Genomic DNA, 17065 nt, shown 5'->3' with positions numbered 1-17065 from the left:
TTAAATATCAATAAAAACGTTATGAAATAGTGAAGTAATGATGTTCAATCCCGTTTTATATTCGATTTAGGTTCATGTTATTCTTTTTGCTTCTTTTTTTTTGTTTTAAAGGTTTTTCGGATTTTATGATTTTTAATTTATAATTATTTCAAACCAAAACAATTATAACAATCTAATAGTTATATTGTTTAGGTTTCAGTTTTTCAATTTACATTTTAATGAAATATACATTTTCTTTTGTTGTTGGATAAGATATGCGTATGCCGATACTTACCTAGTAGTAGATAACGTACGTACGTACGTAAAGCAGAGACACATGTGTTACAAGGTTTACCAATGAGGTTCACTGGCTATATCCACGGCCACAAGAGATAAAATTATTATTAGAAGTGTAAATTCGTAATACCAAGTTTTTGTTCTAAGTACAATTTATACAATAGAGAGACTAGGGTAAATAAGAGTTAATTATATAGAGAAATCTTAATCATAATCTCGCATTAAAAAGTACTCAAGCAAAACCAGACTTTGTATCATGATGTTTTGATTATTTTATTAAAAAATAGCTCTAAAATTAGTCTTTGATTAATTTCTATTTAATTTTCGATTTTTTCGTTAGGCGTTTAGGCTTCATCCTAACAGCCCTACTAACGATTTCTAAAACCAGGATTTCAACTATAGACTACGTACAATCATTAACAGAAAAAAATGTAGTTACAGAATAGAAGTCTCGGTTGTTCTATTATAAAAAATGTGAAACAATTGTGTGGTTAGGATCAAACTATAGTATTGTTTTTCAAAATTACGAGAAACACATAAAAACATATTTTAACAAAATTATATGATTTTTATTAAACATTTGTAGTTTAGTTATTGAAAACATCACAAACTGTCTATTTTCAAAATACTTCTCAAATTATTGATGGTATACCCTAAATCTTATTACAATTTTGAAAGAGCATTTTTGAGAAATATCCTTTTTAGTATTGCATTTTTCAAAAATACTCTTTTAGCTGTCTATTTTCAAAATACTTCTCATTAAATCTGAAAAGCTTATAAAGTTTTATAAGATTTTAGTAGGTACTTCTTTATGGTAAATGCTATTTGGATACTCGATTCATATTTTTGTAAGGTTTAGAAGGTTTTCAAATGTTTTTATAGGTTATACAAGGTATTTTAAAAGGTTTTACAAGATCTTTAATTATAAATTTTAAAAAAGTATTTATACGGTATTTATATAATATTTATAAGATTTTTTACACGTTTAAAGGTAATTTGTGTATGTTTGTATAAGTTTACATACTTATCTGAGTATATCTCAAATTTTGGGGAGTATTTTGGATAAGGGTTTTGAAAAGGGGGTATTTTTGAAATCCACACTATAATTTTTAAGAATTTGAATATATACCTAACTTCTATTTTGTTCCAAAAAACAATTTAGTTTTTATTTAAAAACTAAATAGTCATGAAAATGATTTAATTAATTGTTTTTACAAATATTATTGTACAATTAAAACGATCACGATTTTTTTTTTGTCATGTTAATATTTTGAAAGAATTTCATAAACGTCCCTTTTATATATCATTTTTCACGAGGATACTTCTAAAAGCATACGTAAACTACCTTTATACGTGTATTTTTTTTTTAAATACTGTAAAAATACCTTTTTGTCATCGTGGAATCGACAATGGTCGATCCGTAGTCCGTCCCTACTACGCTGGGTAACCTTTTAAAACCTTATAAAATTATTGTAAAACCTTTTAAAATACTTTTCAAAATCTTATAAAAATCTTTTAAAACCTTTTAAAACTTTAGAAAAACTTGGATCAAATCTCCAAGTAGCAATTATCATCGATAAGTACATTCTAAAAAAATAACTCGATTTTTTTTCAAAAATCAACTGTTGGGAAAAGCTTATATTGTAACTAAAAAAACCAAACAAAATATAAGATGAATATGTTAATATAATTAACGGAGAACAAAGTTGAGTCGAGAAAAATAAAATTGAAGTCAACAGTTGAAAAATTAACTTTTACTAATGACTAAATGTAAAATGAAAATAAGTCTAGAAAAAAACTTATCGAGGGAAAAAATTATGAGTTTAGTTAATGACTAGTCTCTTTTTTNTTTTTTTTTTTTTTTTTTTTTTGTCAACAAAAGATTAGCTCAGACGAGCCAATAAGAAGGGACAATGTTTATATACAGAATATTATACGGAGATGTGCGCGCATAGCGTGCCAAGAGATCCGCTTTTACATTTGCATTTCTAGGAATTAAAGATAAGGAAAAAGAAGAGAACTCCTACCTGTCCATATTGATATCGGCGAGATATGTCGAGAACGCCGGCCAGTCGTGTGGCGAAGACACCATCTTCACCAAATTAGTGCAGTTTGAGTAGAACGCCGTATTACGGTAATCATGTCCGATCATGCAACGCATATTCTTTAATTTTTCATTAATTACAAATTTAATTGATATTATTTTAAATTAATTTTAATTTAAAATAATGTTTAGATATATAAATAGATATACTCTAGCAAATTTTTATGATAAAATAGTTTTTAAATTCCTATAATATTCAGTTTTCAAGTTTCTTAAAAACTCCCTAAAAATTAAAAAAGATCAGATATTTTTAGGTCTACACTATACGATGATGAGGTGATGAGGTCAGTGCCTAGTTCTTCTCTTTCCATGATTTTTGTTTTTTTGTTTGGTTTTCTGAATTTGGATTTAAACAGTTTCAAATTGAAGGCTAAAGTTACGATTTAGGGTTTTCTATCTTGTTTCAAATTGAAGGCTAAGGTTACGATCTAGGGTTCTTCTCTATGTTGCCCTAATAAAAACAACTAAATGCGTTAAGCATATAATTTGCAACTGATCTTTTGACTATGAGTTGTTTCTTTATCTTTATGCATTGGCAAGCCCACAAAAATTGCATCAGGAGTCTTTTTCGGTGAGTTCCTTTGACATGTCGGACATCACGAACCAATTGCAATCGATGTCCATGACTGACCGAGTTCTCCGTCACAACAAGAAACTACCAAAGTCTAGATATTCTCCGTACACAATAGGGTTAGTGATTTTCATTATTTCCTTTAGAAAAATATTTTCTTACTCGGGTACGGTTACAAAGTGAAAAAAAAAACAAATTGTGCAGGACGAAAGAGAAGCAGAAGCAGGAGCAGAAAGAGGAGGCTGTACGACTAGGAGTTGAGCTCTCTCTCTTTCTGGCTGAAGCAATGTTCCTATTATCTAATGACATACGTTCTATGTTAGTCTTCTGTTATTGGCTATTCAAGTATGGTGGGAAGAGAAACTTTGACGGTCCGGTGGTAGGAAGAGTGTTCCGTGTTATTCAGTATGTGTTTGAAACATATATCAAACCCAAGAATGGAGTTTATCAGGATGGTGGCAAATCAATCCAATGGGACCAGTTCAAATTGTCCTCCTATTATTTTGCTTTTGGAGTCAGAGTTTTGGCTCGCATTGTTTCGGTTCTCAAAACTGGTGGTCTAGTGAAACCTTCTGGTGTTGAACGATACAAACAAGAGCTTAAGAAGCTAGAGGAGAATTTGAGTTATGTCAAGGATGTATCAAAGGCGAATGGGTTTGCGAGAGAAGCTATAGAGTCCAATATTTTGCACTTTTGGAAGTCTCTCTTTGAAACAACACCGGAAATGATAAACCCTAATAAGACTATAGTTCTTGAGTTGTTTACGCCTCTTTTGAACGAAGCAAGTCGTGATGCTTGCTCTCGTCGCCTTACTTCTTTACGCATATGAATCAGAGTTTCTTAGATCGATTGATTTTATCGATATTAAGGGAAGAGTACCTATAGGTTATTGGCCTTAAAATCATTTTTAAATTTCCTATTAAGAGTAAATTTCTTAGATCGATTGATTTTATTTTTACAAATTTTTTGGGTAAAAAATACATGAAATGTTATTGGCCTTAAAATCATTTTCAAATTATTCATTAAAAGAAAAAAATGTAAATTAATATTAGATTAATAAATTATTTTAAATAATTATTAGTTTCCAAAACAAATTAATTCACTTTTTCTCTCAAATTAATTATGGACTAAAACTAATAAGTATTTTTTGAGAATTTTGGCAATCTAGTATATTTTTGAAACATAGTTGGCAATTTAGTACATTTACTATTTATAATTTGCAAAATAATCACTTTCACTACTATTTACATTAATTTCTGACCCTAAAAAAATCATTTTATTTACAAGTATGCCATTAAAATTAAATATTTTCATGATTTATTACATTATCCCTTGAATCTAATAAATAAATACTAATCAATATAAATTTATTTTAGGTATAAAAAATTATATATTTTTGCATATATTATTTGATATCTGGTTTGTTTGACAATTTGTTTTTATTATGTAAAATAAATTTCATAAATTTTTCTCTATACAACTTATAAAATATACAAATATAATCTATACAGTTTATTAAATGTACAGAAAATAATACATATATTTTAAGCTGTACAACTAATTTAACGTATTTATGTATATTAATATACATATTTTCATCCGTACATATAATAAAATACATTTAATATAATAGAACCGAAAGATTTTATGATAGAGCTGAAAGATTTTATGTATTACATGTATTTACTTTTACATGAAATTTATAAAATCAGTTAAATTCCACTAACCAATACACGAATAAACTAGCTTCGTCCATCCATCTCCCTCCTTTGAACTGGTCAAATCGATTTTAATCCGTTTATTATTTAATTCCTCATTCTTTGACTCTCCTTTGAAATTTCTAGTCGAGGGCCTTTCCATATCCTTCGATTTAGGGTTTTCGATTCTCGTTTTTGAGCTTTTCTCGCTCCCCTCTCATCACTTTTTTTTTTTTTTCTCTTTTGCCACCTTTCTTCTCCTTCCGCCATGATTCCTTGACTTCTTCCGTTAGATTCCGAAATGATCATGATCTGTGTGCTTAATCAGGTGCTGTTGTTGTTGTTGTGCTTGGTTAGTAACGCTTAGGGTTTCCCTGGTGTTTACGCGTTTTGTCATGGTGAGTACTCAACAACGCACCGACGATGGTTCTGGTTCCTCTCCACCAGAGGTAAAAGCTATTCTTAAGAGCTATGGAATCACGAAACCACTTTCCGTTGCTGGTCCTTGTGCGGCTGATGTTAAGCGTAATTTCGAACTGGAGAAGGTAGCTTTTGTGTTTTTTTTTTTCTTTTGTTTTTCCGATGACAAACTGTTTCCAGGTAACATACGTTTTTGCTGATNTTTTTTTTTTTTTTTTTTTGGGGTCTGTTTCGGAAGTTCCTGGTTGACGAGGGGCTCTATGAGAACAGAGAAGAAACTATGCGAAGAGAGGAAGTTCTGGTGCGCATTGATCAGGTGATTCAGCGCTTTGATAATGCTTAGAGTTCTATGTGGTTAATATTATATTAGCAGCTTTTCAAAATGATTGGTAATTGTGTAGTCTTAGCCTTCTATGTCTATTGGCTTTTATCTGAATGGCCATGCCAACTCATAATGACATATAGGCGGTTTGATGTTTTACTCTGTTTTAGCTGCTTTTGTTTTCGATGTTGTAATGGTGTTTTCATGATGGTCCAGTTTTGTTTACAATACTAGCTTTTTCCATCTAACATAACTTATTCCTTAAACGTCTTGTATAGATTGTAAAACACTGGGTGAAACAGTTAACTCGGCAGAGAGGCTATACAGATCAGATGGTGGAGGATGCAAATGCTGTCATTTTCACTTTTGGATCTTACCGACTTGGAGTAAGTGCTTTTTAAGTTTAACATAAAAAAAGTTCAATTGCATCTTATCTGTTTGTTGAAAGGTTATGGCTTATTTGAATTGTTGACTTGCAGGTACACGGACCTGGGTCTGATATTGATACTTTGTGTGTTGGCCCATCTTATGTTAACAGAGAGGTAACTACTGAATCACGTCTTACTGATGTAAACGTCTGGTATGTTGTTTAGTTGCCAACAGTTTAATTTTACAGGAGGATTTCTTCATTATCTTGCGTGGTATATTGGCTGAAATGGAAGAAGTGACTGAGCTTCAACCTGTTACTGATGCCCATGTCCCAGTTATGAAATTCAAGTTTCAAGGAATATCAATTGATCTTCTGTATGCTAGCATATCGCTTCTAGTTGTCCCACAGGTAACATCAGTATAGCCTTTTTCAGTTTCTGCTGAAACCTAGGGGGTTATGATACCTCTATTTTTTTTTGGACTTCGTTTGGTGGTTTTTAGTGCGTGTATTGCATCTTGTCACATTTAGTTTCATAGACGTCCTCCAATGGTGGTTGAGATCTGAAAGAAACTTCTTTTTAGATATTGTTAGCCTTAGTGAACATGGTGATGGGCGACTGCCATATTAGCACCACCAGGCTTGATTTATATATGAGTACTGAGCTGAGTTCTCGCCAAATTTTATAAGTTTTGCTGAATCAGGTCCCATGTTTTTCTGGATTCGATTTATTAACAGGATCTGGATATCTCCAACTCTTCTGTGCTGTGTGACGTGGATGAACAAACTGTCCGGAGTCTTAATGGTTGTAGGGTTGCTGATCAGATTCTTAAACTCGTTCCAAATTCTGAGGTAAAGTCGTTGTATGCCAGTTCTTTTTTTTTTGTTATAAACTAACAAATCATGTAAGTCATCTCTGATGTTATGTGCAAATGTAGCACTTCCGGACAACATTAAGATGCCTAAAGTACTGGGCTAAAAAGCGTGGGGTCTATTCAAATGTAAGGTGGTGTCTTTCTGAATATTACATCTGTTGAAAATATGTTTAGATAAAAGCTCTTATAATCTCTGTTATATTGAGCAGGTTACTGGATTTCTTGGTGGTGTAAACTGGGCACTTCTGGTTGCACGCCTGTGCCAACTTTATCCAAATGCTATTCCTAGTATGTTGGTTTCTCGATTTTTTAGAGTATATACACAATGGCGCTGGCCAAATCCAGTCATGCTTTGTACAATAGAAGAAGATGAGCTTGGCTTTCCTGTCTGGGACCCACGAAAAAATCATCGTGACCGTTATCATCTTATGCCAATAATAACTCCTGCGTACCCATGCATGAATTCTAGTTACAATGTATCTCAAAGCACTCTTCGTGTTATGACAGAGCAATTCCAGTTTGGTAACACGATCTGTCAGGTTAGGGAGCAAAACCCCTGATCTTGTTATGAACACTTTATCCAGAATCCTGTTGCTAAGTAATTTTATATGCAGGAGATTGAGTTAAATAAACAACACTGGAGGTCCTTATTTGAGCAATATATGTTCTTTGAGGCATATAAAAACTACCTTCAGGTTGATGTACTAGCTGCAGATGCCGAAGATTTACTGGCGTGGAAAGGTTGGGTGGAGTCACGGTTCAGGCAGCTGACCTTGAAGGTAGATAAATATCCTTATGTTAATTTGATGTTGAAGAGGTACCTTCCCTGTCTTCAGTGTGTTCTCCATTTTTTACGTAATATAAATAATTAAGGGTTCTTCTTCTCTTTTTTATCTATTAATACAGATAGAACGAGACACAAATGGGATGTTAATGTGCCACCCTCAACCAAATGAGTATGTGGACACTTCCAAGCAGTTTCGACATTGTGCCTTTTTCATGGGCTTGCAGAGGGCAGACGGATTTGGTGGCCAAGAATGTCAGCAGTTTGATATACGTGGAACAGTGGACGAGTTCAGGCAAGAGGTAAACATGTATATGTTTTGGAGACCTGGGATGGATGTGTATGTTTTTCATGTTCGAAGACGACAGCTTCCATCTTTTGTTTTCCCAAATGGATATAAAAGGCCTCGTCAACCAAGGCACCATAATCAACAATGCAGAGTACCTGGTGAGGAGGGCGTTGGTTCTTTGTCCAACTCTGTTGAGAGATATGCGAAGAGAAAGAACGATAATGAAACTATGGATACCAGGCCAGAGAAATATGAGAAGCGTGCATCTCGTAGTCCACATAGTGTGGGTGTAGTTTCTCCTGACAGCAGTGCTATCACTTCTGGTGGGACTCCTCAGATTGGCATTGTGCCAGGTTCTAGAGCTGAATGCTTAGTAACTGGAGATCTTGTTTGCAGTGTTAGAAGTCTTCCTATTGTGGAAGTTGAGACTGAAAAAATTATCAGTAAAACCACTGAACTTATAGAGTATTCTCAAAATGAGCATAACTCTGGTAGCGAGCAATTCTTGGAAGTAGATGATAAAACTCTAGTTCAAGGTTATCATGACCTGGCTAGGCCTGTAGGAAAACATGTAAGACCTGACCCTGGTGCTGTGCTAGCGTGTGAAGGTGGGCTGAATAAAGAAATAACTTGTGATATGGGCTCTGAATCAATCAATGACACTGACACTCAACATCTTCCAAGGCAACAAAATCTAGAAGAAGATGTTTATGAAGTTGAGATGGAAACCAAGTCGGGAGAAATTACTGATGGTGTTTTGCTGAATGGATACTGTGGGCGGAATTTTGATCATGAGGTTAGTTTTTCCTGTTCGATGATTATGGTATAAGAACCGTAACAAATTGGCAAATATGTCTTGATTGTGCTGGGCATAGTAATTATGGGTTGTTACAGCCTTACAGGGGTTTTTGTCTGTAGTTTTATTTTCTGCGTTTGGTGGCTGGTTTGTATTATTGCATACTTTTTATTGTCTTTTGAAACTAGGTTCTTTTATCTTCCCAGATCACTTCTGACTTCTCTACTTGTAAATTTTATTGTGCCTTAGTCAAATCCTCTGTTCAGCGGGATGGGGAAGCTGGAAGCAAGAGCTAGGTCAGAATCTTTGCAGAATGCAATGATGAGGCATGTGTTTTTGCAACCCATTTCTGCCTTTTGCCAATCATGATCTCTTTTTACTCTTGTTTTGGTACTTTTTATAGCAGCAAGAGGTTGAGCTTGAAGTCCATAGTGTGAGAGAGGTCTCCGCAATTGCAACGACAACCGGAAGTCAAGAAAAAGTAAAAGAAAAAACACAAAAATAAATAACAAGAATCAGAGCAACCTAGTGTTTGCTTTGGACGACAGCTTCAGAACTCGACACTATTGGTAAGTGCACCTAATTATGAATACTAGACGCTTAGAAAGGAAAAGAAAAAAATAAAGAAGAAAGGAAAAGAAAAAATGGTAACAATTTTTTAAATGATGTGTTTGTTGAATATGGTGGTATTGTGAGTATCCAAAAACCAAACTCTGCGAAGAGTGAGCTTAAATAATGAGTGTGGGATGCAAAAGACAAGCATTGCTCGATACAATGCTCCAGGTAAGATGCGGAGCTGTGCTTTTGTCTGAAAGATGCAAGATTTCGAAGAAGCCAGTGAGATCACTATAGAATAGGGCAACTGAATTAATGTATCTGTCTGCCTATTCAGGTTACTTCACTCTTGTTTCTGTATTGACATTTGGGATCTTTCAATGTTATACGACTCTATGCATAAATTATCGCCTGCTTTCTAGTTGCTGCTCGTTAAGTAATTCAGTCTGGTGAGGTGATATATAGAAGAATGTTTTTTTATCTATGGATCTATAATGACTTTTAATGAAGGACGTGTTTGACCCAACCCTATTCACCAAATTGTATCTGAATATATGCCCTTTCTCTGGTTTATGCAAGTAACTGTGACTTTAGAAAATTGAACTGGTCACTCAACTGATGAACGAATTCTCTGGTATTGATTCTGTAACAAATTGTGGAAGTGTAACACAGTTAATTTTTATTGGTGGACGCTTTTTGTAAGCCTAAAAGCCAAAGTGGATACATACGAACTAAAGGAGGAAAATTATAGTGAGTGCAGCAATCTGTTTTGAGCAAAGGTTGATCAATAGGGTTATCACATAGTGTGATAAACTTTGACAGATCAAGGTAATTGCAAAAAGTAAAAATGATCAAAACTCAAGAATCAACAAATATTTCGCAAATGTAACTCTTTTCTTGTTACTTCAAAAACGGCCGACCACAAATATCAATTGGCACTATCTCCACCTCGGGTAGAAACCCATAGCTTGGTACACATTGCGCATTGTAACATCCCCTAACTCCGTCGCTCTGTCCGCACCTTCTGATAATACTTTGTCCAAATACTCTGGTTCAGCTGTTATCTCCTGATACCGGGCCTGACACGGAAACATATACAAAAGCAAATATTTCATAACTAATGCATATGACATGCCCTTCTAACATCTCCATTTTTCTTTCAACGATTTCATGAGATAAAATGGTACAAACTCGAAGGAAGACATTGGATTGGTTAAATTGGCTTCACAGACCTGGATTGGACTAAGATGTTCGATCAAAGCATCTGCAAGGAGAGGCTTAAATGTACCCCAGCTCAAATCTTTGCATTCCTCCTTCACTTCCTGCAACCGATTAAAAAAGTGTTCACTCCGTGAGTAAATGACATGTGAAATCATCTCTGTAACCAAAATCTTTAGAGTAAATGACATTATCTCTTTTTCCATACCTCTTTCGTCTTGCCCGAAACAATCTGATATACTGAAAGGAGATTGTTGCATTCAGGTCTCTCAGCATTGTCAAACTCAAGGCTGTTAACACAGCAAGAAACAGAAAGTTTTAATATAGATTTCTCAATTGCAAGGAAATTTTAAACGACATAACTAGCACTCACCCTGCAAATGAGTCTGTCTTGCACCGTTTTATTTTGCCTGCAATCAACTACACAGTTTTCAAAAGGAGGGATGAGAAATGGATTTAGTAGCAGAAGAACACATACAACAAACATGACACAGAATTCAACAAAGAATGCGTTGTGTTCATTATGAATCACCGGGCAAGTATAATTTTATGTGCTCTAAGAACATATGGCACATGAGTAATATGTTGTGAGTTGTATGGCATTGTAAATTGTTGCAGCGGCTGTCAAAAAGAAAAATTAAGACGCCTCAAACGTTCATGGAAATGGTGAACGGTGTACCATATTCATGCTCAATGAGAAACTGCTGTTTCAAAAGAATTACAGATCAGTGACTTCATTTTACTTACATCTTTTGAGTCAAGGAGATTGATCCGGGACTGATCAGAAGGTGCAGACTTGGACATCTACAAAATTACATGACAGTAAGACCTCAGAAACAAGTAGGAAATTCCTCTAAATCATTTGACTACAGCAATAAGCAAAGCCCAAAATTTGTATTGGTTCATATGATCCTCTGAAGTCGACAAAATCTATTCAGACCACTTAGGGATGCAAACCTCAGAACTCAGAAGTGTGTAAATCCTTTAACTTATCTAGAAACTTAAAAAGAAACAGGCTAGCTAGTAGTAAAAGTCTCTCAGATGTTAAAGAATATGAAGGGTTAACCTCAATATATTTTTTTCAGTAGAGTTTATGAATTATGTTCACCTTCTCCAATTTTTCATTTATTTTACCTATGGCGATGCAACTGCTGAATGCAGAAAGAAAAATCAATGACATGAAACCTTACAGTAGCTGTGAATGATAACATTTTACCTTGGAAAGACCATCAGTAAGAGACATTACACGGGCTCCATCTTGTGGTATGAGTGGTTCTGGTATCTACAAACAAGATAAATTTGAATATGATTAACAACCAGAGATAAACCCACAAAGCCACACAAAGAGAATAGAAAAAAAGCCTTTGGAAAATTTCACCTTAAAGAGCGAGCCACCACGCCTGGAAATGAAATCCAACAATGTTATATGGATGAGGAAATACGAATGAAGGGGAAATTATAGATCATAAAGACTTGTTTAAATGGTATAGTCAACATACTAACTGCACAGAGTAAAATATAATACCCTCCGAGCTTCTTCCACTTCCTTCCACCATATAGATTATTCATACGCTGTGCAATTTCGCGGGCAAGTTCTAGGTGTTGCTTCTGGTCCTCACCAACAGGGACAAAATCGGACTACAGTGGGATGCGGCAGAGTATAAGAATTAAGCAAATCACAAATTGGTTATCTCACATGCAATAAACAAGCAGGTATTTACATGCTCTTTTTTACTGAACAACGAAACAATCCCAAAGACAGTTGGCCGAAAAACTCTGGCATGAGCTTAGCTATATAAGATCGTTATTTTACCAGTGTTTCTTCTTTATTTTAAAGTTGTAGATCACACTCATTATTTTAAAGCATCACCTGATACAATAGGATATCTGCAGCCATCAGATCAGGATAAATTAACAAAGCGGCACTGGCGTTCTCACCCCCCTGCCAAGAAAGGATGAAAATGAAATTAGTAAACAGAATCCTGTATGTATATTACTATCACATTAAAAGACACAGCTCTTTGCAGCAAAAAAGACTAAGTTGACTATGTTTTGCCTGTTCCTATGCCCAACATTAGAAGATTGCATATCTTTTATAACTAGTAACATTAAGAAATCAAAACAAACCTTTAAAAAGTTTTAGGCAGGTATCCCTTTTAGTTATTTGAAGCACATAATGATGCAAATAAAATAAATGTTATAGACCAAGAAGCAACCATATACGCACCTCTTTGCGTGATTTCTCTTTGAACTGAATCATTTTCTGTAGCCAACCAATAGGTGTGGATGCACATAAAAGCCACATTAACTCCTGATGAGAGCGGACGTGAGATTGCACAAATACCGAAGCCTTAGAAACGTCAATACCACATGCTAGATAAAGTGCTGCAGTATCCCTAGTTGCCTTTCCTAGTTGTTGTGTATCATATGGAAGTGTTATCTACATAGATTAAGAACGATATAAATAAAGGCTGCAAGAGAAATAATACCCAAACAAACTTTTGAAAGGTAGACAATTTATACCGCGTGAAGGTCTACGATGAAAAAGAGTGTCTCATACGTATCCTGCAAAAATATAAACACAAGACGCCTGAAACAAAGAGAGAAAGATAAATTTTGTAGCAACCAGAAAAGATAATAACTGAATCCTTTTCCTAAAGTCCTTAACTTTACAATAAACTGAATCCATTTGTTAAAAAAGCCTTCAACTTTACAACATAGTATCTAAATTTGATGAATGTTGCAAATGGTAATGCTTATCTGACTGACTAGAGAAAAGAGAAAGAACCTGAAGAGCGACCCAATTTTTGATAGCTCCGAGATAGTTTCCTAAGTGAATTGATCCCGTCGGCTGAACTCCAGAGACCACACGTTTCCTGCCATGAGGAGAATCAAAGTAGACAAAAACTGAATCAATAATTTCTAACAGAAAATGCAGACCTATAGCAATTGCAACTAGGAGCAAGCAGGTAAGGTAAAGGCAAGATTTTTATACTTGACAGAAGGAGAAGTGTCCTCTGTGGCGGCGGCAGAGCAACAGCATCGGAAACCTTGTCCGGTGACCTGAATGGGAGAGAAAGAGCCGGAGAGAGGGGTGGGTTTAGTGAGGAATCTAGTGCGAGACCCGAGACGAGAGAACCTTGAGGTAGAGAGGATGAGGAATTGAGAGAGAGTCGTGGCGTGCCCCATCCTCGTCCTTCTTCTCTCTCACTCACACTCTCGGAGAAGAAGATTGGGTTTTTTGTAAAGGGAAGGATGGGTTTTTGTGAGGGTCACACGGCTTTAACATCAAAGTCAAAACCACAATCTCAACCTTTCCAAGCAAAAATATTAACGCTTTACTCAATATTCACTTATCCTAAGATATAATCCAATAAATCATTTATTAAGCACTAATACAAATTTAGTGTGTAAATAGTTACGACGGTAGACGTGGACAAATCCGTTTAATCCCTAAATAGATTTGTCTGTCACAATTACTAATTTGTCTGCTTCAACAGCTGTAACAATATACATCTTTAATTTTAATTTTGATCTAAAATAAAAATTAATCGAAATTGAATGGTGACAACAGTCAGAACGGGTAAATTCATCAGTGATTTAGTAACATTCTATTTTTAATATGATAAGTAAAACCGTAAAAGCAATTCTATTTATAGGTAAAAGCAGTCCAGAATTAGTTTGTAGCATTTTCTTTTTATTTTTATTTTTACCACACCACTATAGAGTATATACTTAACGAATAATATATAAAAAACGATTTAATTCGCAGATGGATTCGTCCGTCCCAACTTCCGTAAATCTGTAAATCCTAATGCACCTTTTGTTTCAAAATAAATAAATAAAAATAGCTTAAAATAAAGTTACCATGATGAGAGCCCCTCTTTTAAAAATCCCCGCCTAGCACCGATTACGCCCCGCAAAATCCCTAGGCTCATCCTCTCTGCCTCGATTAATGACTAATCTCCGCCTAGCATCAATTATTCAATTATGTTCGTCTAATTTGATTATAACATGTCTAATCCGATTACTTCCCGCTTAGTTTTATATATACCGATTATTTTTGAAGTCAAATATAAATCAAATATATATATTTTTGTTATTTAGACATTTAAATTAAGAGTTTATGAAGTTTTACAATAACTAATGTATAAAATTTTAATAAAAATCACAAAATTTTCTTTTTTAATTATGTTTTTATGTGTTTACCGTAATTTTAAAGACAATACTATAGTTTTATATTTTATTTGATATTTTTTTTAACATAAAATAAATTATTTATATATTTAATACTATATTTTTGTATTTAATTATTAATTTAATAAAATAATTCTAAAACTAGTAACCGATTAATTCTCGTTTAATTTCCAATTTTCTTACTAGGCGCTAGTCGAGCTGTTAGGGTGGACATAGCGTCTAGTGATTTCTACAACACGAATGAAAGCATAAAATAATAGGAAAAATTGCATCGGGCTGGATTACTCTAATTCCCTGTCTTCTAAGTCCATCCATCCACACTCAAAAGACTATGGCCTCCCATTGCTCCATGAGAGCACTCCTACTCAGATTCTCCAATGGCCTCTCTTCTAGATCCATTCTCAACTCCACTAACCATCGTCTTCTTACCAAGACCAACTCTTTCTCCTCTCTTTCCTCAATCTCCCCTCACACCACAACTTCGCATTTCACAGCGCCGCGTCATCAATCAGATGACCAGAACTGTCGCAAGCTTCAACTCAGAAAGATTTCGATTTCAACTCCTCTATGTATGGGTCGTCGCTCTTCCAAAATCGCTGGCCGAAAGGTTCGTTATTTATGCCCTATTATGTGTTTGTAGGTTCTTTCTTAGCTTTGGTCATATGACAATTCAAGTTCCAATTTGAATGATTAGAGGTCCTGCTTCACTGTTATTACTAGGAGGAATTAACAATTGAGTTGTTTTGATGAGTCTAGAGCTCGTTATTGTTGATGCCAACCATGTGTTTGATGAAATGCCTCAGAGAATGAGTAGGTTTGATCATGGGTTTATACGGACAAGCAAAGAGTTTAATTTGCAGGTTTATGTCAATCTTGACATAAGATATCTAATTCATCATATGTTTATATTGTGAAGCCTTTAGTCAAAGTGTCTACTGCTAGTGTAGTATCAAAATCAGAGAGTAAATATCAATATGTTCATGAAACCTGTGGTTGCTTTTGTATATGAAAATCACATATTACACGGCACAACACAAAAAAAAATTACTTTTTTCTGGACAAATATTGTATTTTAAGAACTCTGAGATTGAAGTTATTGGTGTATACAGGGGGCTCAAGATTCAAAGAAGGCGAAGCTATACTGTAGAATTGGCAAGGAGGTTGTATCTGCGTAAGTCTTCGACATTATTACCAATGTTGTATCTTTTATGTTGTTGTTGTTTGTTAAGTAAAACTTGAACAGTAGTTGTGGATATAGAGGCTCTTGAGATTTTTGGATTCAACTTCTTACTTTGTTGTGGACTTATGCCTATGACAATAGGAATCATGTGTGGGTTTATCATCATGCAGTGTCAAGAAAGGGGGTCCAAACCCAGTTTCAAATACCACTCTAGCTACTATACTTGACAAAGCTAAGGAACTGGATGTACCGAAGGACATTGTGGAGCGTAATATTAAAAGGGCTTCTGAGAAAGGGCAAGAAGCTTTTATAGAGAAGATATACGAGGTTAGATCCTGAGCTTCAATTCTAGTTTTATGTTTGCAAGTGGGGCCATTATGGTGAATCATCCTAGTAAGGTTGAGATATGGCCTGGTAATTTAAAACGTATGAATTGGTTTTAGATCATTATTCTAATCTGGCCAAGTATGGTTACGGAACCTAGCACTACCTCAGTACCTAGTTCAGTTTAACGATTTCTTTTGCAATACTAAAATGTCAGTTCCTTGTCATTTCTTTTGGGTCCATTTGTAAGATATGATGAATGTGAATTTTTTTTTTTTGTCCTATGCTTTAGGTATATGGCTATGGTGGAGTTAGTATGGTAGTCGAGGTCTTAACAGACAAAATTAATCGATCAGTGGCAGCTATAAGATCGGTTGTTAAGGATTATGGGGGGAAAATGGCTGATTCAGGATCTGTCATGTTCAAGTTTAGACGAGTTAGGGTAGTGAATATTAAGGTCACTGAAGCTGACAAAGATCAGCTCCTTATGATTGCTATAGATGCTGGAGCAGAGGATGTTATTGAGCCCCCAATTTATGAAGATGATACTGATGAAGATAGGGAAGAAAGGTATACATAATATAATACATCCAAATCTCTTTAAAAACCCGAGTTTCTCCGCATTTCTTTTCTTCCTGTTGTCAGTATTATGTTTATTGTTTTTTGTTGATGATGAAACCTAAGTTGTGTTGAAGTTTGAAATAGACACTTCTTGAAACGTGTTAGCAGTTTCTTCCAAGATTGAATCTGAAAAGTAATTAAGTGACAGAGGGTAGACCTAGTGCATTTTCTTTTAATAAACAGCTAATTACAGTAAAAGTTTTTATACCATGCGGTTTGAAACAAGAAATCCTTCTTGCAACATTAAATGGGTGTGATTAGATGATCCCTAGATAACTCATAAGTATACTTTTGTTTCATATGTTTCTTTTCTCTCTCTATCTGTTCAGGTACTACAAAATTGTAACTTCATCTGAGAACTACTCAACGATACTATCAAAGCTACGTGATGAAGGAGTGAACTTCGAGCCTGACAATGGCTCTGAACTGCTTCCTCTGACAACAGTTGAGGTAGTGAATTTCCGCTCTG

The 17065-nt window shown here is 34.7% G+C and overlaps 4 protein-coding genes across 7 annotated transcripts in view; 3 read left to right on the top strand and 1 right to left on the bottom strand.

The window, feature by feature from the left end:
- LOC104705051 lies at positions 2997 to 3780 on the top strand. Its single transcript, XM_010421044.1, has 3 exons — positions 2997 to 3070; positions 3156 to 3273; positions 3358 to 3780. Exons 1-3 carry the CDS (start codon positions 2997 to 2999, stop codon positions 3778 to 3780), a joined length of 615 nt encoding a protein of 204 aa, XP_010419346.1.
- LOC104703115 (nuclear poly(A) polymerase 2-like) lies at positions 4786 to 9580 on the top strand. Of its 4 annotated transcripts, none has more exons than XM_019227960.1 (12): positions 4788 to 5193; positions 5307 to 5384; positions 5669 to 5776; positions 5870 to 5932; positions 6007 to 6168; positions 6496 to 6609; positions 6696 to 6758; positions 6842 to 7171; positions 7247 to 7411; positions 7539 to 8501; positions 8751 to 8797; positions 8908 to 9580. In XM_019227960.1, the coding sequence occupies exons 1-12, from the start codon at positions 5044 to 5046 to the stop codon at positions 8936 to 8938; spliced, it is 2274 nt and encodes a 757-aa protein (XP_019083505.1). In that variant the 5' UTR covers positions 4788 to 5043; the 3' UTR covers positions 8939 to 9580. The 4 variants fall into 4 exon arrangements, with proteins under 4 accessions (XP_019083506.1, XP_019083505.1, XP_010417364.1 ...); XM_010419062.2 differs by having other exon boundaries at positions 8905 to 8975; XM_019227961.1 differs by lacking the exon at positions 8908 to 9580 and having other exon boundaries at positions 4786 to 5193; positions 7644 to 8501; positions 8751 to 8896.
- On the bottom strand, positions 9749 to 13569 carry LOC104703114 (tryptophan--tRNA ligase, chloroplastic/mitochondrial-like). The gene is made up of 13 exons (XM_010419060.2): positions 13270 to 13569; positions 13063 to 13150; positions 12798 to 12839; positions 12502 to 12714; positions 12145 to 12216; positions 11800 to 11912; positions 11653 to 11674; positions 11491 to 11556; positions 11022 to 11078; positions 10648 to 10694; positions 10483 to 10564; positions 10289 to 10378; positions 9749 to 10135 (listed from the first exon to the last, which is right to left on the bottom strand). Exons 1-13 carry the CDS (start codon positions 13461 to 13463, stop codon positions 9995 to 9997), a joined length of 1227 nt encoding a protein of 408 aa, XP_010417362.1. The 5' UTR covers positions 13464 to 13569; the 3' UTR covers positions 9749 to 9994.
- LOC104752221 (probable transcriptional regulatory protein At2g25830) overlaps positions 14725 to 17065 on the top strand; it is a 4375-nt gene continuing 2034 nt past the window's right edge. The window contains exons 1-5 of the mRNA XM_010419059.1: positions 14725 to 15078; positions 15581 to 15642; positions 15822 to 15978; positions 16268 to 16545; positions 16926 to 17046. Coding sequence (XP_010417361.1) covers positions 14803 to 15078; positions 15581 to 15642; positions 15822 to 15978; positions 16268 to 16545; positions 16926 to 17046 — 894 coding nt within the window. The 5' untranslated portion in view covers positions 14725 to 14802. The remainder of the gene's footprint in view (positions 15079 to 15580; positions 15643 to 15821; positions 15979 to 16267; positions 16546 to 16925; positions 17047 to 17065) is intronic.

This window comes from Camelina sativa, chromosome 7 (genome assembly GCF_000633955.1).
Source record: "Camelina sativa cultivar DH55 chromosome 7, Cs, whole genome shotgun sequence".
Lineage (NCBI taxonomy): Eukaryota > Viridiplantae > Streptophyta > Magnoliopsida > Brassicales > Brassicaceae > Camelina > Camelina sativa.
This window is presented reverse-complemented; position numbering and strand designations above follow the sequence as displayed.